Below are 24,779 nucleotides of genomic sequence, written 5' to 3'. Positions count from 1 at the left end.
ACGTTATTAGTTATTTAATTTTTTTTCATTCTTTTACGAAGCAAATACTTCTTCTCAGAAAAAAGGGTAAAATGCTCTCATTTTGTATGGATGCTTCCAGAACGGAAGGTAATTTAAAATTTTGTAGGCAAATTCCAGAAAACTATTCGAAAATATGATTTATATGTGTCAATTACTGCGAGCTTCACACATCTTTTTCCATTTAGTTAGTTCTCACGATCACAAATGATATATTACGTTTCTTCATTTTTGAATCGACGTGACATAAGAATGTGGAAATGTTCATATTATTTTTTCTGAGAATTCATTTTTCTGAGAATGTTTATCTTTCAAAGTTTCGGATTATATGGATCACTCTTTGATGTTTAATTGACAAAAAATCACAATGTTTATATTACCTTGAATAGGAATATACTTCTTGCGAAATTCAAATCGTCATAAGATTATAAAATTATAAAAATAGATATCTGATAATAAACAAAGAAGATCGAAGGGAGAGCAATGATATAAATAGTATCATGTATCAAAAGAAATAAGGAGAGAATAAAGTGGACATCGAAAGAAGGGAAACGTCTTCTTATTTCCAAATTCTGTTTTCCTCGCTCGGGAATCATAATTATTTGTTGTTCAATAGACTTTTATGCTGTTCTGATGCTCTCGTATTTTCCACCAATGTCATATGACATTGTCATATTGTTACACATAATGCCCTTTCTGACCTGACAATAAAGGCTTACGAAATGAATTTGCTCTTAGGAGAAATAATAAATAGTTTTGTTAATCAGATTAACAGCCGGGTATTAGACCAGTTTTTCGACGAATCGACCTGTCAGGGCGTGTCACGACGGGAGTTGTCATTAGTGTTTGTGTTTTGCGTTCTGCTTAGAATTTTTTTGTATTTTCTCTGATTTTTCGTGCCACAAACACAAAATGCCTTCAAAAAGTAGTTTGCTGATTATTTGTTCATCGATATTACTTGCCGTGTGCGTGCAACAAGGTAGGAGAGCGTCATGATAAGGCTAAGAAATATTGGGTGGAGCAGGGGCGGTTTGGGTGGAAATGTATCACCGGAAGTTGGTAAACAATATGCTGCATTTTCCCGTCTTTTCAGGCCTTTCTATAAAGTGCTGGGAATGCAGATCGGATGAGGATCCAAAATGCGGTGATCCGTTTGACAATAGTACACTCTCAATCACCGATTGTGCTCAGTCTCCACAATTGGAGCATTTGCCTGGAGTCAAAGCAACAATGTGCAGGAAAATTCGTCAGAAGGGTAATAACAAAAGTTTACGTATTTTGTATATTTCCTGCAATATTTTCTGCTCTCTTGTTGCAGCTCACGGAGCGTGGAGGTACTTCAGAAGCTGTGCTTACATGGGAGAACCTGGAATTGAGGGTGATGAGAGGTTTTGCCTCATGAGAACGGGCACCTACAACATCTTCCTCGAGTATTGTACTTGCAACAGTAAAGATGGATGCAACACAGCCAGTGTACCATCGCTAAAGGTATCCTTAGGGATATTTGCGATCTTCATGCCACTTCTCACCTGGAAATTAGGGTAAAATTTTTACAAAAAAATATCACATTATTCACTGTTTAGAAATAGGGTGCTCTCGAGGAAACAATTAGTCCATACACTTTTAGCAAAGACACTTTCGAACTCAGAATTTTGAAATTTTGAGATAGACATTTTTTCTAATATTTTTTTTTTATAAAAGAGTATTTTTACTATTTTTAAAGTGCATAAATAAGAATCAGGTGTAATTCGATTGTTATTTTATTTTATAAAACCCAACGGTCCTTAAAGAGTATAATAGAATTTACGAAATAAGAGTATTTGACCTATATTCGAGAATCTTTAGAAAATGGATATCCTCATAATCCTTATTTCTTATTTTTTCTTATCCTCAAATCTTCTTTTTTATTCGCGGAATCTTAGTAATTTATAAAGCTAAGAAATAAATATTCGAAAACATAATTATCGATTCATAGATTTTTGAACCAGTTCACGTTTGTAGTGAATTCAAAGGCTCTTCAAAAATATCCCATTTTAGTTAAATGGGCTGAGAAGTACACTCACTAGAGGTATTAAACTTTTGACCTCGAAAGCTCGATAATGAGGAATAATTCAAGGTCATAAAAATACATTAAATAGATTCAATTTATTAACCTATAAAAAAAATCGAAAATGGTCATAAATCTCAAGTTACGTCTTTTGAAGGCTATCTCGAAAACAGAAATTCATTATCCCTCCTTGTTTCGCTTATTGCTTAAAATTGATTATGATTAAAACCAGGGGCATGACATTTCCTATATTTCCCATATGTTTCTAGCGAGCCGAAAAAACTTTTGAGTTTATTAGCTGTTTTCTGTCATTGTAGAATGAATTAGCAAAAAATACTAATACAAGATAAACGCCAAATTAATAACGAAGAGGTAACCGAAAACCCTAAATTGGCAACCTGCGTAGTTTTGGAGATATCTCGTGAAATGCGTACGAAAACAGGGAAAAAATTACACTAAAACCGGTCGCATTTTTCAGAGGTAATGTCACCCCCCTGATTAAAACTTTAAAATCGAAATTTTAAATTTAAAATAAAAAAAAATATTTAAGTGCGAAGAAAAAGGAAAATTTCCATTCTGAAATTTTGAACAGGAGAGCCTGGCGCAATATAAACCGAGACGCACGAAACCAATTTTATTTTTTCATAATTTCATTCATGAAATACCAGAGAGATGATTTTCAATCAGAACGCTCTTATAGAAAATTTTTGTGATCGGCTTTTCAAGCTACTATTTTATGTCTTAATTCAAACTATTTTGCAATTTTTTCTGTGTATCAGTGAAATCGAGGGCTTTTTTCCGTACCGAAAATGTCAGTTAACCCATTCCTTACCATGATATTATACATCATACGCAAATTGAGTGATTTTAGATGATTTATTCCAGGGCAATTGATATTCGAGTTTCTGTCGGGAATGAATTTTTAGTTACTTTAGTCCTTCAATTACTTGGAAAAAATAGCCCGAGAGAGATGGGAATACATTTCGTTCCTTGGAAATTATAAGGGGCCAACTCACTTTTTGGCAATTTTGAGATTTTAATGCACTCAGACAGAGAATTTAATAAAATTTCAGATGATATGAGTCAATAAATTTCGTTATTAGAAAAGTTTTTCAAAATTTTACTATTTATGATTGCTTGCGCGGTTTTGTTTGAAGTCAAGGGGCACAAAATAGATTTATCGTTCAAATTTTTGTGAAACAAGGGACTAACTCAAGCAAGTTGATCCCGTGTCATTCTAATTTTTCATGAAAATTTGCGCATCATTTAGAATGACAAAGAGCTAACTCATAAAAAAACATATTTTGAAAGATAAAAATATGTATGTTTCGATGTTTATAATAATGCTCATACAAATAGAAAAGAATTAATTTGTTTTTATTAACATACTTAATTGAGATAATTATTTATACAAAGTTGAATCTTTCATGCTGTCTCCTGAAAAATGGCTCAGATTGAGTTGGCCCCTTGTAATTTCCAAGGAGCGATTTTATTGTTCTTTTTTCGCTTCACGTGAAGTCATGCAAAAATTTTGCTCAAAATGGAGGACGGAAAATGCGACATCTCGTCGAATTTGTTAAAATTGACCTTCATCCTCTTTCCTGATTTGAATTCTGGTTGCCAATGTGTTTTCTTGGATAGTTACTCTATCTAAATCAATAGAGTTTGTAATAAATTGATGAACTGAATTTAAAATTCAGTGACCGTTACGACGCGTGTTTGAGGGCGGCTCCCCGCGCCCCATAATGGATAAAAATTATTGCTTTTCAAAAAAATCATCTATTAACCTGTAGGAAACTAATCCCAAAATATGAAAATTCTATCTCAAGTATTTCTGGTACATTGACTGAATGGGTTAAAACGGAATTTCGTGTAGGCCCTCTGTTTTCGAGAAATGAACTTCTAATGCAAATTATCAAATTCATGAATTAGAGCATTCCAAAGATTCTTTTATTTGTTAGTTGCCCTTTTGAGTGCAGAAATGATCAAATCATAGGGCCAATTTTTGAAACTCACTCGTACTCGTCAGCTCTTTAGTGGATGAGAGAAATCCACTCGCACACCCCGCAGATTCTTGACTACGTGCAACGAGTACTTTATGTTATAAAGGAGTCTTTACGGAAGGATTTGAATCTGCGAGGTGTGCGAGTGGATTTCTCTCGGTCACTAAAAAGCTCACGGATGCGAGTGGAAAATTTCAAAAATTGGCCCTAAGTATTCGTAATGTTAGTATTGTCAGTTTCAAGATTGTGTCTCTGATATAATGGTCATACAGTGCCATCTGCAACTGTGTTCGTGTATTAACCGAGAGCACCCTCTGCAAAAGAACTACAGTGCTTCTAAAAGTATTTTCTAAAAGACAAAAATAGTGCCTTGCATTATCTCACTTTTCCATGAGAATCTCAAATGTAACCCCAGCCGTCCAATTTTGTACTTTTTTTCTAGAAGGGGTCGAGAAAAAACACCGAATAATTTTTGTAATTATTTTTAATAGTGAGTTTTTCCCTTTTTTTTTTAATAATGTCAAAAGCAGTTTTACATACAATAATATAAATTTAAATTGATTTGGAATTAGAGGTGTTTGTTAATTTGAAATGTGTTCGAAGCTCAGAATCTACTTTTTACCGTTGCGTCGTCGGGAATTTCCGCGACAGAAGTGCGTGGGTTCGAGAAAATGTTTTTTCCAACCGTTTTCTGGGATGTTCTCATGGCACAGTGGGCACCTCACTTTGCCCGTGGGCAATTCTCTGCAGTATTCTTCGAGGAGATGCAACTGATAGAGCTCCATGTGGACGGCCTCTGTGCATCTTTTGCAGATTACGTAGCTTTCCTTAGCTTCGCATTCGTCTGAAACGTAAAGTTCATTTATTTATTTATTTTTTTGAAATGGGTCTTTAAGAAATCATTTTAGAGCTTATTACTTGTTAAATGATGCGAATAGGCAGATACTTCTAGGACACACTGGCACTGAGGGCATTTCATGAGGATCGGGCAAGTTTTCCAGTAGTGTTTGTCCAATTGCGCTCCGTCTTTCTCACATGTCCAATCACAGAAGGAACATTGCCTGAAAGTCAGGAATTGTATTCAAACTAGGAACGATTTGTGAAATTTACTTCCTGATTTAAGCTCCTCCCAAAAATAATTTTAGACAACGCCCTTCCAGATTTTATGGTCTGTTTATTTATTTATTTATTTATTATTTAATTTTTAATGCCCAGTTATTAAAAATTTTTAATTTTTAATAACTTTTGTTTGTAAACAATGTTTTCAGAGCTTTCTGTGTGTGTGAGAGAGAGAGATCTAGATCTAGTCATCTCGCTCACTCTTATAGGCAGTCTTGAAAACATGTTTACAAAACAAAAGTTATTGTGCGTTGGGCATTATGCCCAACGCACAATAACGTTTGTTTTGTAAACATATTTTTGACATTTCAATAAGAGAGAGTGAGATCTAGATCTAGTCATCTTGCTCACTCTCATATAAAATTTTGAAAACATGTTTACAAATAAAAGTTATTGTGTGCTGGGCATTAAACTGAACATTTTTCAAAAGCAAGCAAAAGAATTAAAAATAAACTACGGTAGCGTTAAAAATTGAAAAACCTGTTTTTTTTTAAATAAGGGTGGTTGCCAACGCTAAGTAAAAATTGTTAAAAAAGTACAGTACACTCTCTCAAATTCGGGCATTTGGGACCGAAATGTCAACCGAATTAGAGAGAAATTCGGGTGTCAAGTTGTTTGAAATGTAACGATTTTTTGTTCATTTGCATACTCATATTGAGTTTACATGCTCATTGCTATTATAAATTGCATGAAAACCACTTAATAATGCAAAATCACATCAAAACTAAGACAAATCATGACAAATTTGAACATTTTTGCTTCATTTGATAATCATTATCGAACTTGAAATCTATTTTCGAATTTAACTGCCACTCGAATTAAAAAGTAGTCCAATCTTAAAAGAGCTGAATTAGCGAGAGTCTACTGTATTGAAATGCTGAGAAAACAATAAAATTTTGCTCATTATAAAATTGAACTTGGTTACGAAAACTGAGATTTGAAATAAACAGCTTTGGGCAGTAAAATATCGAATTTGGTCAGTATTAGCTCAGGCATAACTTTTAGATTAGGAAAATTTCATGAAATCAAATTTCAGATCCTTTTCTTTCTCATACATCTTGAGTACGTCTACCTCAAATTAGATTGAACTAAATTTGAATTTGGTGTGATGTTTAAACAAAGAAGAGAGAGCGAAAGAGTGGGATAGACATATGCAATTTTAATAAGCAAGAAAGAAGTGTGAATTTTGATTTCTTGAATTTTCCCTGATCTAAAAGGTATGCCAGAGACATAAAAAAAATGATTTTGTTCAGATAAAATCCGGTTTTAATAGAAAAATCAATTTTGGCCAATTTATCGAATTTTATGGCTCCACCACACCTTTTAGATCAGGGAAATTTCATGAAATCAAAATTCACATCACTTTCCTTCTCACGCGTTTTGCATATATCTATCTCATTCTTTCGCGCTTGAAAATAAATTGAACTAAATTTAAATTGGTCTGATGTTTAAACGAAGAAGAAGAGTCCGAAAGTGTGGGATAGACATCGTCGGTTGCGTCTACCTCTGTCGTATCTGCATTTCTTTTGTATCTGCATTTGGTGCAAGCTACAATACAGACGTCCCCTCTTGCGTCAAATGCTGACACAAAAGAAATGCAGATACGACAGAGGTAGACGCAACCGACGACATATGCAAAACGTTTGAGAAAGAAAGATGTGTGAATTTCGATTACATGAAATTTTACTGATCTAAAAGGTGTGCCGGAGCCATTATAATCGAATTTTATCAATAAACGCTACAGCACATTCTTAGATCAGAACACTGAGAGAAATCCGAAAAAGTTAAAATAACATTCCGAAAATGTTAATTTTACCCTGCAGTATTGATCCGAAATCGGGGTAAATAATACCTTTTTTAGGTGTATTAGGGGTTAAAGTTATCCTTTTTTCATGTTAATTTTACCCGTTTTACCCTTAAAAAGGTGTATAATTAACATTAAAAAATGTTCATATATTTTTACACCTAAAAAGTGTTAATGTTATGAGAAAAAAATGTTAATCGCACCCTCTTTTTTTTCTCAGTGAAGAATTCCACGAAATCAAAATTGACGTCTATTTTTCTCAACGTTTTGCATATGTCTGTCTCACTCTTTATTTCGAAGTACTCTTCTTCTTATTTTAAATATTAAGAAATTCAATTTGGGTCACTTCAATTCAGACCAAAAAGTGAAATAGACTTATGCTAAAAGTTTAAAAAAGAAAGAATGTGAATTTTGATTTCATATGGCGCTGGCACAGCTTTTCAATTTAGTCAAATAAAATTTAATAAATAGAAATTTTACTCCTTACTTAATCTAAGAATAATCGAGATATAATTGTGTCTGTCCGTCAAATAAAAATTTAAATTTTAATATCTTTTTGAATTTAAATTTTCATTTTCAGTTGATAATTCTGACAAAATAAAAATTGAAGTTTCAATTTAATTTTCAATTTTCATTTTCGTTTGACAGTAAGGACGGTAAGAGACATTTATATCTTATTGGTGTTTGAAAGAGGTAAAATGTGGATGCAGCACACCTTTTAGATCAGGAAGATTTTATAAAATCAAAATTCGCATTCCTTTCTTTCTTAAAAGTTTTGTATTTGCTGTATTTGACTATCTTATTCTTCCGCATTCTTCTTTTGAATATCACATTAAACTAAATTGAATTCAATCCAATTTTAAGTCCGAAAGAATTGGATAGACTAATGCAAATCTTACGAAAAAAAAGGAACGCGAATTTTGATTTCTAGAAATTTTCCTGATCTAAAAGGTGTACCAGAGCCATCGAAATTAAAATTGAGCTACTGAACAAATTTGCTTTTACACTGACCAAATTTGAATTTATATTGATCGAAATTGATTTTTTCCCAATCAAAATTGATTTAGACCACCGGGATTTGATTCGATATTTAATTCCATAAAATAATTTTAGTCCAATCATGTTCTCTCATTGGTTTAAGCTATGAATATTGTGAATGCATCGATTGCATTCAAGCTCTAGCCAATCAGAATACGCGGTGGTACTGAATTAAAAAATGTTAATCACTTGTTGTAGGCAATGCTTAAACCTGAAAAATGTTTGAGCAGAATATGTAATTGGGGCAACTGGGTGTTGGCAAATTGTATTGGGTGTGTCTTTGATATCATATAGAATTTATCTCGCATATTTTCATATCTATTAAAAAGAAGACAATAATGGGGCGAAAGGCGTGACCCTTTACTGAGGAATATGTATTAATTTTTTTGCAGCATTTATTTAAAGAATTTCCTGGGGAAATAAATTTTAAAGTTCATTTGATACACTTACACAGTCTCTTTGCATCCGTTCTTGTCTCCATTAGCCATATTTGGCAGCGATACTTTTAGTTCTTCAACATCCCATGATTCCCCAAAGGCTGCTCCCTCTTCCTCTTCTGCTTGCTCATCTCGCAGGGATTCCATCATTTCACTGCGTCTAGCTTTGTCGATCTTGTCGAATTCGGTAAAGAGTTGACGGTAGAGAAGATTGCGTCGGGTAATGTCATCATCTGGGGGTAATTGCTTCCTGATGAGACGCGGATTGATGCGGTAGACGAGTAGAAGTACTCGTTCAGCTACTTTTCGCACTGGTTCCGACGGATGGTGAATGCCTGAGCAGCCACATTCGGTCAGAGATCGGCATGTAAGTCCACTTTGTTTATCCGTGCTGATACCCTGACTCAGCACCAGTTGTTCCAACATCTGGATACGACTGAGTGCCAGTCGAGGATGGGTGCCAGAGCCCACGGGACGAGACAATGCGGGTGCAACGAGATTTTGCTGGCGTACTTCAGTACACGAAGCAATGCTAAGAATCGTATGCTGCGCCAGAGTGTGAATTCGGGGAGAGGGATCACCACTTTTGGCCAATAGCTCGGGCAACAGACGATCCACACAGCGTGAGACCTCGTTTGCTGAGATGCGTTGTGGGATGAAGTCCACAAACAATGCTCTCACTGTCTCAGCAGCTTGGCTGAAGACGGAAAAGACAGCGTCACGAACGGCACGGTATAGGAGCAATGTTGAGCTCCTGGCCACTTTGTTGGGCCCAATTGTGCCCTCAATCACAGTGGGATTCCTGAGAATGTTCCTCAGACGTGTGAGTCCTTCTTCTCGGTCCTGGAATTGCTTCGAATAGAAGAGTTCCACCTGAAGAAAAAAAATTGTTTTTTTGGTAAAATTTTGCAAGAACACTTCTGCTTCGTTTTTTTTCACACCAGTTCTGTTCCAAAGACAAGGAGTGGTAGTGCAGCCTGTCTCTTCTCTCGGTCATTCATCACCTTGAACTTGCCACGAGTGTTCGCCTCTACTTCCGCGGTAGATTGGCATTCCCTTAAAAATTCATTAGTTTGTGAACTGAAATTTAACATTTTAGGAGACAAATGGCATCACATCGAAAGACACAAATTGCACAAAATTCTTACGTTCTCAGCGTGGGCAGAGTTCGCTCCTCATAGTCCTCATAGCTATTTCTCGGAGCACTCTTATTCCTGCGCCTGAGAGATCCGGTATTTGTGGGTGAATTGCGACTAGGACTTCGTCCAATTTTGCTAAGTTGTGGAGAGAAATAGGGTTCATCTTGTTTTCCTGGCTCACTGGTCTTAACGCTAGGTGGCTTAGGGCTGTGCTGCTCTTTGGGATCATGCAGAAGTAGTATAGCCACTTCCTGGAGACTCAGTGGGGATGGAAGGACTGGTTTGGCTACATAGACAGGTGATATGAGATCATTCTCAGGCACCTGACCATTTTTTTCAAGCAACTTTTCCACTTCCAATTGGGAGAAGACGGCATTGCGATAGATTTCAATTTGTTCCTTTCGAAGACGTGCTGTGGCGAAATCTTCCTGGGTGACAGCTTGTCTTTTGGCCAGAGCATATCGTCCCAGGCGTTCCCCAGCACTTCTAAGAGCAGTCATGCACAATTTCAGCTTGCGTGCATACTCGAATCTCTCTTCTGAAAGAAGTAATTCAAGGCAAATATATTTATGTAAAAGTGTTACATTACCGAATTATAGCCTTAATGTTAAATCTGTTAAATCTAAGCCAAAGGCGTTGAGCCTAATTCGGTAATGCAACACTTTTACTTCTGATTTAAATATTAAAGCTCTTTACCTACTGAAAGTTTAGGAAGAGATTTTTTATTTTCAGAATTTTTTATATTTCAATAATAGCCGGATCTAGGGTAAGTGTGCCAAATTTCGGCATAGTCGCATGCAAGCGCCAAAGTTTCAAGATCGAAATGTAATATCTTTAATAGAAATTGATTTTTTTTATTCCTTCTACTTAAGGAGTGTTGCTTAGAACTTTGTAGACAGTTATCGTCTCTATTTACTCTAAAATCATTCTTAATACATTTTAAAATGAACAAAAATGTAGATATAGCTTTGGTGCCCTATTTCGGCCACCTTCATTCTCATAGTTCCTTGCCCTTCGGGAATTCTTCCAATATCTTTTTCACGTCATCTCGTTTGTCGAAGTTACATTTTTTGTTATTCTTTTGCAATTGTATAATCTCTAGAGTATATAAAAACTAAAAATTCATGGAAATTCGATGAACAAAAAAGGTGGCCGAAATTGCAAGCTGGCCGGAATTTGGCACATTTACCCTATAGATATATATATGTAATAGCGAAATAATTTTAGATTAAGGGTAGAAATATATTGAAATTCAAAACCAAATGCTCACCGTTACCGTCAAAGCCTCACCGTTTTTCCTTAATTTATGCATTTTTATTGCAATTTTTACACAATGCATAAATTGTGGAGCTCAGAGGCAAAATGACACATATCCTATGCTTTAGCCATAGGATATGTGTCATTTTGCCTCTGAGCTCTACAATTAAGAAAAAACGGTGAGGCTTTGACGGTGACGGTGAGCATTTGGTTGTCAATGTGATTCTGTACTAAGGCTATAATTCAACAACATCAGATTAAAGTATTAAAGCAGTCTACTTCTATTCACAATTTAGGAATGGGTTTATTAATTTTTTATATCTATCGTATATACTCAATTTATTGGGGAATATACTTTAACATTAAGGCTATAATTAAGTGATGCAACACTTTTACATCTGATTGAAATATTAAAGCTGTATTAGGTGAGATTCTTAACAATCTCACCTACTATAATCCTAACAAAATTTCATGTCGTCCGATCGACCTCAAATTTGGCCAAAATGTGTTTCGCCACTTCCTGATTCCGAATATATATGTGGCTAAGTTACGTTCCCGGCCGGCCGGCCGGCCGGCCGCTCTTTGGCGCTTAATAGTTCCTAAACTAAAAAAGATATCGACTTGCGGTTTTCGGCAAAGGTTATATATCGGGTGAAAATTGCAACTTGGTGCATAGACCCCCCACCCCCCACCCCTCCTTCCGCCATTTTGAAGACCCCCCTTTTTTTGTTTTCTCAATAGCTCCGCCCCTATGGCATTCAGCGGACTCAAATTTTAGTATGTTATAGCTGGGCCTTAGAGCTTTCCATCAATACCAAACTTAAGGTCCCCCGACCCCCCTGACCCGAGCTATAAGGGTCCAAAAAAAATTTCTTAAAATGGCCATTACTCCGGTTCTAATTGTCAGAATTTAAAAAGTGAGGGCTTTTTGGAAAGCTCTCGTGAAATGCCACTTCCCCTTCTAACATCGCAAGTTCATAAAACCACCGCTAGGGGCGCTTTTTTTAAAAAGAAAATTTTTAAATCTTAAAAGTTAAATAACTCAAAAATTCCATTGTGCATCGGGCTGAAAATTTAGTATGTTGTAGCCGTTGATTATACCTATCAAACAAAAAAAAACCTTAAGTCGATCTAAAACCCCTGACCCGAGCTATAAGGGGTCAAAGTTCGAACATTGACCGGCCTCTATCTCCGGTTCTAATTAACATAGCGACCTAAATTTTACCTTTTTGGTTTCGTCTCGATGAGCACTTTCAGATGGAAGTTCAAAAAGTCACCATAGGTGGCGCTGTGATAGCGTCAAAATTCATCGAAATTCAAAGTCACTTTTCTCAAAAACGGCATTGTGCAAGTTAATGAAATTTTAGTATGTTGTAGTGTTAGTATGTTGTCGAAAAACCAATTTCAATATCACATAACCTCAATTATCTCGACTGTCGCTGAACCGATTTTGATGATTACTTCGACATAATTGTAGAGCACATTTGTCTCTACATTTCGTCCATACATCATTTTCCACTCAGACTACGCTATCACTCCGATTTTGCCGTTTAAGTGTGAAAAAATTGATTTTCCCAATAATAACGCTTTGAAATCACTCAGATGCCAATTTGACTGCCTCTACTCGAGCAAGACACTTAAAATAGGGGTTTAAATGGAAAGTCCCGCAAAATACAACAATTCTTTGATATAGTTGAAGTTCAACAAATGACTACTTGGGGCACTCTGGATGAAAAAACGAGTTAAGAAACAAAAAACCTCGCTTATCTTGGCTTCTGAGTAATCGATGAGTTCAAGTTCTACGGCAAAATTATAGAGAACATTCTGGTCTACATTTCACCCATATATCACTTTTGTGCCAGTTCATCCCAATCCTTGATATTTTGGTTTAAATACAAAATTTGTATAATTTCACGAATTTGATTCAAGATAACTGAATGGCGACTCCCTACTTCAGCATCAAATCGAATTTGCATGCACTCCGAGTTAGCTCACGTTAAGAATCTCACCTACATAAGCCGGTTAGGATTATCTGTCCCTTTTACAAAAAACTACAAAAGACTGCAAATCGTTTGACCAATGCAAACAACAAGCGGCGACACATAGCATTGACGTTTCTTTTCACCGTAGGACATTAGAAATTGTTTCGGTTTTTGTTACTTTTTGCTCCATAGCTTTTGTTACTTTTTACCCCAAGTGGTCGTTTTTAATAAAAGGATTTCTGGAGAAAAGAATCATTGTAAAATTCTTAAATAGATAGCGGATTCGTATTCAAAGAATATCCAGATAATTTGGGAAATATTCACCAGTGCATTAAATTTAAAATAATAAGTAGGTAATAATTGTTATCTTTTGCATGGAAAATATTTGAAAAATATGGCTAAAAATTTCGATATTTTTTATTTTCTAAATTCCTTGTTCGAATTCTAACAAACTTACGATATTGAAGAAGACCTATGGAAGCTATCTATGGAAAAAATTTAACCAGCTATCTTATTTATCTTGGAAGATACTGAATTTTAATATTTTCGAATTGTGACTTTTTGCCCCAGTCTCCCCTAGTTTCAAATAAAGCTTTTTGCAAAAGCTTCTATTAAAACGGTTTTTTTTCTTTGAGTTCAAGCCAATAATACAAAATTAAGTTTATGAAATACTCTTTCAGTTTTTTATCTTGATGATTGCATAAAAATTCTTAAGAATTGGAATGGCTCATGAATGTTCCAATGATTTCCAAACAGAAGGTTCCAAAAATAGTCCAAAGCTTTGCAAGATTTAATGAACATAATGTAAGGTAGGTATTGATTTTTCTTTGGCAAAAGCGGTAACAATAAATAATAAGAGATAAAAAGTGAAATGACTTCGTGGAATACGCAAACTTATGAGTGTGATGTTTTTATTGAAAATCAAATTTCGCAAAAAAAAAAAATGTTGAAATGAAAATGAAGTGGTTAAATAATTATGTTATTTTATGTTTTATTTCATGAAATAATGTCAAGTGCTTATTATACCTAGCATTTTGCAGTTTTTACAGATTTATTTGAACAGATTTAAAATAGGGGAAGTGGGGCACCTTTGAAATTGAAATTTTTATTCTATTTTTAAGTGGAACTGAGCCATATCAAAATATAATTTAGCTTCTCAATCAGCTTGTGCGGCTAAATTATATCACGATAGGCCTGAATTTTATCTAAAAATAGGTGAAAAATCCCAATTTCAAGGGTGCCTCATTTTTAAAAGTGCCCCACTTCCCCATAATTTTATAATCTGTGTAAAATTTTACTAATGAATAACAGATTTTTAAAAGAAATCAATTATCGTCTTCTAATTCGTCCTTTATCCGCTTGAATCCGGTTAAGGGATCTTTTTGATCTTGGTTAGGAAATAAGTTACATTTTCCACAGCTTTTTCAGTTCTTAACATGAAAAACTGTTAAATAGTTAGTTTTGTAGAGGGAAATGGGGCACATTTGAAAGTGGGGTACCTTTGAAATTGGGATTTTTTCCTATGTTTAGGGGAAAGTGGAGCACCTTTGAAAGCGGGGCACTTTTGAAATTGGGATTTTTCACCTATTTTTAAACAAAATTGAGCCTTATCGTGATATAATTTAACTGCACAAACAGATTGCGAAGCTAAATTACATTATGATATGGCTCATTTGCACGTAAACAGAGATGAAAAATCCTAATTTTCAAAGGTGCCCCACCATCAAATGTGCCCCACTTCCCCCTAAGTGTAATTAAGCCATATTATAATGTAATTTAGCTTCTCAATATGTTTGTGCACCTAAATCATATCACGATAAGGCTCAATTTTGTTTAAAAATAGGTGAAAAATCCCAATTTCAAGGGTGCCCCGCTTTCAAAGGTGCCCCACTTTCCCCTATCAGTGTTAGTATTTAGAAATTCCTGGAAAATCATTGTAAAAAAAAACGTGTCCGAGAATTAGAAAACGTATATATTTGGATAAAATGCAAAAGGTTGAACGAAAATCAAAGTAATTTTAAGGTTCAATTTTTTAGGGGTCCCCTAAGGCCTGGGTATCTCTATCTCCCACCGCTTTACCTATAAAGAGGCTATATGTGTGACATAGATTTATTGGATGAACAGGTGATAGTATTTTTTGCAACTTCAGATTCTTGTGAATCATAAAATTATGCCAAATATTGGGGGTGGACATGGGAGACGGAAAAATGTATTTATATAGAAAAATCGAGGAGTTTTACACATTGTCTTTTATATGGAATGCGAACAATAAAGAAAGGTATTTTTATGGCTTTCATTTCACAATAATTCCAAGATTTCATAAAAGAACTCACCAATCACAGCACGATGTTTTTTTGCCTCCAATTCCTTTACCACGTCGCAAATTGTCTCCTCCACGTACATTGAGAAGGAGAGACAGTCACAGATGGAAGCCAGAGTCTCAGGGGCCACAAGTGGTCCTCCTGTATCGTCAACAGGATCCATTCCCAGGACATTGATGCCAATTAGAGCAACTTGGTGGGCGTCATTGAAATCATTTACATAGGGTGCTCCCATTCGCAGTTTCAAGTGACTTCCCATCCTTGGAGTCACAGTGACACTCTGAAGTTCTCGAGATTTATATTGGGACGTGGAATTGTCTGAGAGAACAATGAAGCCTAGGTACTCAAAATTCTGACTTGAAGGTGTAGTTGGAGAGTCTTTTGGGGCATTGTGCAGCCACAATTCAATCCGATCAGCTAGAAAGATAATTCAATGAAAAAACTCTAAAGGGCAATTGAGGGTTCAATTAAGAACTCACGTATCATAAATTGATGGCCCAGCACTTGGATACGACACACTCTCGCGGGATAGTGGAACTTGAGGATAAGTTCCTGTGGTTGGACACTGGAGTTGGCACTGGTACGCCATCCCTGAACTGTCGGTCCGTGGCTGTTTAATTCACTGGCCGGAAAAGCTGGATCTTCATCTGACCGAGAAATGTGAATTTGGCAAGGAGGCTCGTTTATGACGAAACCTATTTTTTCTACTCTTACCTGTGGCAAAAATCACACTAAAAGGTATCTTCTTGGCCATAATTCCCTACATCTATTACTAAATCACAGAACAGAGTACAAAGGACTGCATGAAATAGGGATAACTTCCTGGACTATTAGCACAAGAAGATGATTGAAAATTTCCACAGTGCGTGTCAAGTGCACGAAGATCTATTTTATCGATTCCGACTCATCGGAGGGATGGAGTCCTGTCCACAGGCTGAGATGAGTCTGCGCTTTAGCGGTCTTTTCCTTATTCATCAGTTTTTTGGAGCTTGTGCGATTTGAGATTTTTATATGCGTTTATTGGCAAAACACTCTATGCAAAAAAAAAATTAAATAAATAAATAAAACAAGGAAAATAATTTAGTGTAATTTCTTCAAACACAAAACTCGCATTTTTAATGCTGGCTATAAGAAGAATTAAAATTATTTGGAGAAATAAATTAAAATTACTAAAAACTTGTTAAAAATAAAAAAAAGTGTTCAGTGTTTATTATTGACCAAAATAGATTTTTTTTCTGGTCAAAATTCAATTTCTGAATAAAATCTATATTATACTAATCAAAAATAATTTTCTTACTGACCAGGATCGGCAGAAATTCAAATTAATTTTAATTGTGGCTCCCGCACACCTTTTAGACCAAGATAATTTCATGAAATCAAAATTCACTATCCCTTTCATTCTTAAACATTTTGCATATGTTTGTCTCACCCTTTCGCTCTCAAAATTAGATTGGACAAAATTTCATTTGGTGTGATGCTAAAAAGACGAAAAAGAATGTGAAAAATTGGCATAGACTTATGTAAAAAGTTTAGGAACGAAAGGTTACTTGAATTTCTATTTGATGAAATTTTTGCTGCTCTAAAAAGTGTACCGGAGCTAATAGACCAAATTCGAACTGGACCAAAATCGGATTTACTAATCTAATACTTACTGAATTTTCACACCTTTATTTTGAAAGAACAACAGAAAAATCTGAATTTCTTACTAAGCAAATTAGATTTTTTAAACGAAAAAAAATGACTTTTAGTGACCTTAATTGAGAGAAATTGGTTTATACTGAGCAAATACTATTTTTACTTTACAAAATATACTGCACTGCCTTACTAAATAAAATAGGTTTCTTTTGGGCAAAATTTATTAACAGATTAAAATAGATTTTTCAGTAACCAAAAGCAATTTTCTTACTTACAAAAATTGATTTATTTACTGATCAAATTAAATTTTTACTGACCGAGTTCATTTTGTATAAACAACTGACCATTCTGATTTTTTTTAAACAAATGAGCAAGGGGGAGATATTGGGGTGAAAATGTGTACACCACTTACAGACACTTCCACAATTTATATGGAAGAGCTCTTCACACTTCCAGCATTTCGGAAAACTCTCGAAAAAGCTGCAATACTTCCGGCACTTCTTACACTTCATGCAATTCTCATACTTAGTAATCAATAATTTATTTAATATTATGAAAAATCTATTTAAAAAATTCTCAAGAAATTTATTTTTACGTATATATATGTATTTTTTAATATTTTGCTTATATTTTGAATTTCTTGCAGCAGATATTCTTCAAATTAAAAATCAAATTGAAAATCATCCTTCAAATTTTTATTTTTTCATGCCTGTAATCCATAAATATTATTCATGCATTTCAAAAACAAATTTATTTAATATTGTATCAAAAATAATTGTTTTCCAAAAATTGACCATTTTTTATCGGCTAAAAGTTTCTTGTTATATTTGAAAAAATTACTCAAGTTACTCTGAAAATTAAATCATCCGACAGGTTAGCAGTCAGATCAGTGAGATGTCTCTAAAGGCGTCTACACATTGGGAGCAATTTTCGTCAAAAATTGCGTTTTTGACAGAAATTTGACGTTTCCCCCTACAACGCTGCAGGGAATTTCCTTCAAAAAAGCAATTTTTGACAGAAATTGCTCCCAATGTGTAGAGGCCGTAAGGTTACTTAATTGCCGTTATCTCCAAGGACTTCAAACCCGTGTAAACACAGCACGGGATCCAGCAAATCGTGTATTCCGGAATTGGATAGAGAGGTCTTTGCTTAAAAGGTTACGAGCAAGAAGTACCACAATAACTCGTAAATTCATACAGTTCATACCAGTTCTCCTTATTCCTTTCAGTGAAAAAATGTGGCATTCATGTATCGAGCTTTTAAATACATCCAAGCTTTTCTAAATAGCGAAATACTATCGAATTATTGTTTTCAAAAACTTGATAATCTTCTCAATTCGATAATTTTTTTTCCACTCGAATACTCACAATATTGCCATCAATGTTAGAGACCGTTTAAAGTAAAGTTGATCTTTTCAATAATTATATCCTTATATCGAAATTTTCTAAAGCCATTTTTCAATCATTTAAACACGATCTAAATAAACCCCCAAAATGCTTTTTTGTGGAAGTCCATCACTTAGGCCTTCCCAAAATTCGACTAACATTAAATACTACAAAGGTACCTTTTCGTTCCTTACTTATTTTACAAAAGGCAATATAATCTTACCAGTAAAAGCAAAAAAGTAAACCTAAATGCTGGAGGAAACCTACGGGATACTCCTTAAGTATAAGCTATAATAGCTACTACTTAAGCTATAATATATTTTAGCGTTTACTCCGAATTATTATCATAACCAAACTTATAAAATGTAAAAAAAACTTTTTCGGCCAATCGAATTTAAAATCTGAGCTGAAAGTATCGTACAGTCTGCAAAATTCGGAATTAGACAGAGATGACTTTATTTTCGGACACTCCCACTTCCAAAGACTTCCAAGCACTTCATTTTCAGTTGTACACCACTTCTGACCCTAATATCTCCCCCTTGCAAATGAGATATTTTTGCTAATCAAAATCGATTTTTACTGAGCAAGAACGATTTTTTACTGACCAAAATTTATGATTTTACTGACAAAACCTAACTAAGTAATTATCTACACCTAATTTAGATTTAATAATTGATCACTTTCAATTTATTTCGGATCTTATTTTACTTGTTATGGGGTAAGTGTGCCAAATTCCGGCCAGCTTGCAATTTCGGCCACCTTTTTTGTTCCTCGAATTTCCATGAAATTTTAGATTTTACGTACTCTAGAGATTATACAATGCAAAAGAATAACAAAAAATGTAGCTTCGACAAACGAGATGACGTGAAAAAGATATTGGAAGAATTCCCGAAGGGCAAGGAACTATGAGAATGAAGGTGGCCGAAATAGGGCACCAAAGCTATGTCTACATTTTTATTCATTTTAAAATGTATTAAGAATTATTTTAGAGTAAATAAAGACGATAAACTCTTTACAAGGTTCCAAGCAACACTCTTACAAAAGAAAGAATAAAAAAATCAATTTGTATTTAAAATATTACATTTCAAACTTAATATTTTGACGCTTGCATGCAACTATGCCGAAATTTGGCACACTTACCCTAACCAAATTTGAATTTTTATTATATGTACCATCTGCGCCAAAATACTGTCCATTCTGTTGCGCTCATTTGTTAATGAACAAGATTTCTGTGGAAATATCATATTGCTTTTTAAATGCTATGTTTTATAGAAGAGTTTTAATAGCGTTTCTGTGTAAGCTCTATCAGAAATTTAGGCCACGCCCATTAAATAGTTCACAGTCAGTAAAATTCGTATTTTTTCTAGTATGCTACCATCATGAATGAGTAATTTCCATAAATTTAATTTTGGATAGGAGCTTAATGGTCATATTTTTTTTATAAGTACACTACGCCCACTACGCCTAATACAATAATGTAGAATCAAATAAATAGTATCAAGTGTAAATTTAATTTGATATCAGTCAAACCCAAACGGCCTTGCACTTTTCTATAAAGCTCATACAGGTGCTTGAAAGAAACTAAGTTTTCAAAAATTAATTATGAAATTTGCAATCATATTTCTATTTTATATAAAGTATAAGACTTGTATAGAAGGCGTGGCGTATATTTTGGTGAGTGGATTCTTCGAGTTTCCCCTAAAATTGAACTTATTATGATCTTTTTCTTTAGCGATACTAAAGGTTCTGATTTTTAAGTATTGATTTTTCACAAAAAAATTAGCTAGTCCTGAAGGGGCGTGGTCTAAAATTATTACGAATGGAATTTGCTCAGGAAGGCCCAATACTATTTTCCTGCAAAATATGGAACTTAAAAAAATTTTGGCTAGTCATTAACTCGCAAAAGCATTTTTTAATTGTTCGCAAGAGCTGTGATTTTTTCCACAGGAATTTGAGAGAAAAACAGGGTTAGAAGGAAGTTCCAATGCCTTTTATTGTTCTCAAATAAGCTACATTTTTACGTTGTGGCAAAGAGATAGAGGAGATTCTTGGCAAACTGAAAGATCTCCGTTCCACCTAGTTTAGATTGTCCGTATACTCGATCCACGAACGTGATGGGCACTTCTCCAATTGTGTAGTTGTTCTGACGTGCCCGGACGAGCATCTCCATCTGGAAGACGTAGCCTTTGGAGACACATTGTGAGATTAACTTTGCCAGCACATCCTTTCGGTAGAGTCGGAAGGAACCTGTAAGATCAGAGGCTCCGGGACGCAGAAGAATCTGCGAGAGATAGTTTGCTCCTCGAGAAATCAACTTCCTCTTGAAATCCCATCCATAGACACCTCCGTCTCCTCGATATCTCGTCCCGGACACAATATCCAGATTCTCACGTTTTTGTAGCTCAATGAATTGGGGAATGTACTTGGGATGATGACTTAAATCAGCATCAAGGATCAATACAAAATTTCCAGTTGCGTGTTTAATCCCATGAATATATGCAGTTCCCAAGCCCAGCTTTTTCTCTCGTGGACGCAGCACTATTTTCTTGTCCCCGTAGACCTTTTGCAGATCCTTGGCAATTTCAAGAGTTCCGTCAGGACTTCCGTCATCAATTACAATTATCTCGTAGTCAAAACCACTGCAAAGGAAGACGTGTCCATTGAACAATCTTTTAATTATTTTGCTTTTTACCCACCTTAAACTCATGTGTTTCACAATGAGCCAAATGATTATGGGCAGATTGTCTTTCTCATTGTACGTGGGCAGGAGAATTGAATATTTATCTCCAGCCATTATTAGAAAAAACTTTAATAATTTCTGAGCATATGAATGAACACGTAAATATTTTATCAAAACAAAACAACTAGCGCTCCGGGTAGGCAGCTGGAGCGGTTAGTACAAGAACCAAAATTTTGTTTAGACCAAATTTGAAATTTAAACAGTTCAACAACCGTTGGAATTTCCCGGCTGATATCACGTTTATATCTCTTGTGATTCCTTAACCCGTTAAGGACGATTGGAACACCGGTGTCCCATAAAGTAAATATTTTTTCCTGACTACCTAAGTTACTTTTTCCTTATGTTAACTTTAAGTAGTAACTTAGTAGTAAATAGTAACTTTAACTTTCCTTAAGTTACTTTTACCTGAGTTACTTTTTCCTTATGTTTGTACGTAATTGCAAAATAGAAGATTGAAGGAATCTAGAATATTTTTTGCAAGTCTCTAACTATTTCCAATGTAGTTAATATTTAAGCTCAAAAAGAGCGAATTTTTAAAATCTGAAATTTATAACTGACTTTATTTATTTTTTATACTTCCAATTTTTTTTAAGCAAAACCCTTTTGGTAATAAAAACTACAATACTCATACGTAATATTTTTCATTATAGCTAAATATATTATTCATTGGTATTGTCAGAAAAATTACTTAAATTTTTTTTAGCTATTTTTGTCCCTATCGTTCATAGAGGCGCAAAATATACCGAATCCGATTCTGTTGGACTTTCCAAGGTTAGATGTAAGACTTATCATTGATTATGTTTCGCAATTTAATTTTTATTGTTGATTTTCAGTCCGTAAAAAGTGTCTCGTCATTAAGGGGTTAATGCCATTTGATCGAGCACTTGATGCCACCTTAAATTGGGGCTAAAAACTTTCAGGTCCATCAGTTCATACTTCGGGCGTTCATCCTCATTATCATTTTCAACCGCTTATCCCTGTTGGGGTCACGGGTCCATGATATCCAAACTAGCAGCCTACGTTTGTCGATCCTCCGCCACTTCAGGAAGACGTTCGGGTTCGATCCCAAGGCGTTTCAAGGCAAGATTCTGAATTTGATTCAACCACATTGTCATAGGTCAGCCTCGAGGTCGACGCCTACTCACAATGGCTTGTATAGCCTTTCGGTCACTTTTTGAATCTCGCTATAGTCCATATTTGGTTTCAAATTTGACACTTGGGTCGCACTACCCGGCTGACACCGTTAGCTGAGTTCAGCGCTGAAAGCTGCTGATTACTGAGCTAAAAACTCAGCAGGATTGTATGAAATTAGTGCTGAGGCAATATATGAAAATGTTACGGGTCAGCGCTCATGGTGGTCGATCACCCGAACTAGCTGCTGAGTTTTTAGCTCGTTCTCAGCAGATATTTTCAGCAAAATTATAGACATTTTTAGAATGAAAAAGAGAAATTATTTGAATTCAGAATATTTTATTTCTTTTAAAATTTTTACAAAAATGAAACAAAGTGTACCAGACCAGATATTTAATCTTCTTCGGCATTGGGGACTCTCATGATGTCCTAGATGACTGCTTCTCTTGCTTTTCTTTTAATTCTGCAGTCTTTTTCTCTGACTTATATTTACCAAATATTTTGCAGAAGATTTTTGGGATTATGCTGCTGGAATCTGACGTTTTTATTGAGTTTTACAAAAGTCAATTTCTCTAAGCTGTTGATGCGTCTGAAAAGAATAAACAAAAATTCAATTAGGACTGCAATGTCCTTTTTATATAGAATAATAAGGATTTATAAGATAGTCTCATCATAAAAGAAAATTATTTGTGATACATACCTTTCCATAGACTGGAACATTTAGTACTGCTGTTGGTTCTGGGCCTACGCTCAAGCTTGAGTTTCATGACCAAGTCATCGCCCATGAAGCTTAGAAGGGTTAAATTTGATGCTATCTTTTCTGAAAATTAGTTTAGACATCGTACTGAAAATGTTAATACAAAAAGTAATATTATTAAATATATTTGCTTCCGGACTTTTCTGGAGTGACAAAAATCTCTTTCTCAGACCAGGGAATTCCTAACATTCGATCATAAACTCATCCCTCAGCTTATAAAGTTGTACATTTTCCACAAATTTTCACTCCCGGACGGGAAATTCTAGAGAAAAATACCTAAAATTTTGCTGTAAAGCGATTCTTGGGGGAACTTGCCTTAAATGACAAAAAAATTCTTCCGCTGGCCAGGAGAGTCCTAATATTCAATCTTAAACTAATCTATCAGCCACAAAGTTGTGCATTTTAGACAAATTTTCACTTCTGGACGGAAAATTCTAGTGAAAAATGACAAAAATTGTACTGAAATGGAGAACTTTTCTTGGATAAAAAAACTATTTTCCCATGACCAGAATAAGCTCTATTTTCGCCATCCTCCAAATGAAATTTATGTAATATGAAGTCATCTTACCTAGATTGCTTGCTTTTCCTAAAAAGAAACACTTTTTTGTGCACACCACACAATTTTCTTTGCACTTTTTGACATTCGTTTTATCCGACAGCCGTAAAAATAAAATAAAGAAGAAGAAGACATTCGTTTCACACCTTAGGAATACCGGTTTGTAATTTTTGTAACAGCCGCTACGACCGCTAGTGTCTTGTATTGGAATGTGTGCTGAGAAAAGCGCTGAATTAAGCTCGATTATCAGCACTATACAATTGAGCTGAGAATAGCATTATTTCTAGCTGAAAGTATTGCTGATCATGTGCTCAGTGTATCAGCATGCTGAGAGACTTAGCAGCTGGTGTCAGCCGGGTATAGTCCATGTAATTTTTTAAAATTATCAACGATTTTTAGTATTGAAATTGCTCGACGGCTTCCACTTTCTTTGCGATTGTGGTACTTGTCCTTGCTCTGTTCATTGTGGATCACAATTATCACAACTACTTAATAAAGTTTGCCAAAAATATTAAAATAATTATGCATGTCGCATACTAAAAAACATAACCTAACTTAAAATCAGTGTTTTGAAATCAACGGTCGATAAATTGTGGACTATAGAGCGATGGCCTATAGCGAGACTCTAAAAAATTAACTTAGCTTTATATTGGGTTATTGTGTAATTGGGTAATTGGGTAATTACATATTGCTTTTTTGCCATTTTCGGTCAATCAAAAATTGAACTAAATATATTGCGGAATTTAATATTAAATTAAATCGATATCGATGCGAATTATTTATGAAATACGAAATGGAAATTCTATATGCTCAGTTGGTCTTAAACTCATCATGTAAATAAATTTTCCATAAAGTCTATTAAAATGTTGCACCCATTTTAATGGGATAAGTGCCATGAGAAGCTTGAAAATTGGCTTAAAACATGCAATACTTGCGTTTTTATTGTGTCCATGTTATTCAAAAGTATATCATTTTCTTACACCATATGTTGAAAACACAACCACTAATAAGGTTTAGACTAATATATCTTTTCCTCCCCATTTTTTTTCGGCAAATATTCCTTACATTTGGTGGACTCATATAAGAGGACTTTGGAAATTTGAGAACCCATTTATTTTCCGGCTTTTTAAGTAGATTTTCTTCTAGCATGTATCCGCTCTGCAAATATACAAAGTGTGTATTAAATGAGATTGATTGATCGCCTCTATCCCCTATGATGTCGTGTACATTTGGGTGTCCAGCATTACTGTCCGCTCATCCATCTCTTCCTCATCATCTATTTTTGGGGCTGAAGAAATCGATAAAAGTTGACGACAGCCACCAAATCCAGTAAAATCTGCATGAAACACTATGAGGACTATGAGGGCATTCGCGAATAAAGGGTGTGAACCAGCTAGAACCATTCAAAGT

At 34.8% G+C, this 24,779-nt stretch overlaps 3 protein-coding genes across 6 annotated transcripts; 1 reads left to right on the top strand and 2 right to left on the bottom strand.

Moving 5' to 3' along the window:
- The first annotated feature begins 829 nt into the window (after positions 1–829).
- Positions 830–4,636, top strand: LOC129805291 (uncharacterized). 3 transcript variants are annotated; one of them, XM_055853111.1, is made up of 4 exons: positions 830–997; positions 1,112–1,273; positions 1,337–1,559; positions 4,514–4,636. In XM_055853111.1, the coding sequence occupies exons 1-4, from the start codon at positions 931–933 to the stop codon at positions 4,554–4,556; spliced, it is 495 nt and encodes a 164-aa protein (XP_055709086.1). In that variant the 5' UTR covers positions 830–930; the 3' UTR covers positions 4,557–4,636. The 3 variants fall into 3 exon arrangements, with proteins under 3 accessions (XP_055709086.1, XP_055709085.1, XP_055709087.1); XM_055853110.1 differs by having other exon boundaries at positions 4,511–4,636; XM_055853112.1 differs by having other exon boundaries at positions 1,337–4,636.
- On the bottom strand, positions 4,538–16,177 carry LOC129805271 (centrosomal protein of 104 kDa). Of its 2 annotated transcripts, none has more exons than XM_055853071.1 (8): positions 15,880–16,177; positions 15,645–15,812; positions 15,178–15,582; positions 9,615–10,143; positions 9,408–9,546; positions 8,480–9,339; positions 4,987–5,129; positions 4,538–4,912 (listed from the first exon to the last, which is right to left on the bottom strand). In XM_055853071.1, the coding sequence occupies exons 1-8, from the start codon at positions 15,917–15,919 to the stop codon at positions 4,680–4,682; spliced, it is 2,517 nt and encodes an 838-aa protein (XP_055709046.1). In that variant the 5' UTR covers positions 15,920–16,177; the 3' UTR covers positions 4,538–4,679. The 2 variants fall into 2 exon arrangements, with proteins under 2 accessions (XP_055709046.1, XP_055709047.1); XM_055853072.1 differs by having other exon boundaries at positions 9,408–9,522.
- Positions 16,178–20,153: 3,976 nt separating this feature from the next.
- On the bottom strand, positions 20,154–21,064 carry LOC129805287 (dolichol-phosphate mannosyltransferase subunit 1). The gene is made up of 2 exons (XM_055853106.1): positions 20,882–21,064; positions 20,154–20,824 (listed from the first exon to the last, which is right to left on the bottom strand). Exons 1-2 carry the CDS (start codon positions 20,977–20,979, stop codon positions 20,203–20,205), a joined length of 720 nt encoding a protein of 239 aa, XP_055709081.1. The 5' UTR covers positions 20,980–21,064; the 3' UTR covers positions 20,154–20,202.
- Positions 21,065–24,779: the final 3,715 nt, after the last annotated feature.

The sequence above is a fragment of the Phlebotomus papatasi genome, chromosome 3 (assembly GCF_024763615.1).
Source record: "Phlebotomus papatasi isolate M1 chromosome 3, Ppap_2.1, whole genome shotgun sequence".
Lineage (NCBI taxonomy): Eukaryota > Metazoa > Arthropoda > Insecta > Diptera > Psychodidae > Phlebotomus > Phlebotomus papatasi.
Note: the sequence above shows the minus strand (reverse complement) of the source record. Positions and strands in the feature narration are given on the sequence as shown.

Coding starts and splice junctions, on each gene's coding strand:
- LOC129805291 (XM_055853110.1), top strand. CDS start 931: ATGCCTTCAAAAAGTAGTTTGCTGATTATTTGTTCATCGATATTACTT. Junction 1,274..1,336: donor CAGGAAAATTCGTCAGAAGG/GTAATAACAAAA, acceptor CTCTTGTTGCAG/CTCACGGAGCGTGGAGGTAC. Junction 1,560..4,510: donor CTTCTCACCTGGAAATTAGG/GTAAAATTTTTA, acceptor CTTTTTTTCTAG/AAGGGGTCGAGAAAAAACAC.
- LOC129805271 (XM_055853071.1), bottom strand. CDS start 15,919: ATGGCCAAGAAGATACCTTTTAGTGTGATTTTTGCCACAG. Junction 9,340..9,407: donor TTGTCTTTGGAACAGAACTG/GTGTGAAAAAAA, acceptor TTTTTTCTTCAG/GTGGAACTCTTCTATTCGAA. Junction 5,130..8,479: donor AACGGATGCAAAGAGACTGT/GTAAGTGTATCA, acceptor CCTGACTTTCAG/GCAATGTTCCTTCTGTGATT.
- LOC129805287 (XM_055853106.1), bottom strand. CDS start 20,979: ATGGCTGGAGATAAATATTCAATTCTCCTGCCCACGTACAATGAGAAA. Junction 20,825..20,881: donor GTGAAACACATGAGTTTAAG/GTGGGTAAAAAG, acceptor CTTCCTTTGCAG/TGGTTTTGACTACGAGATAA.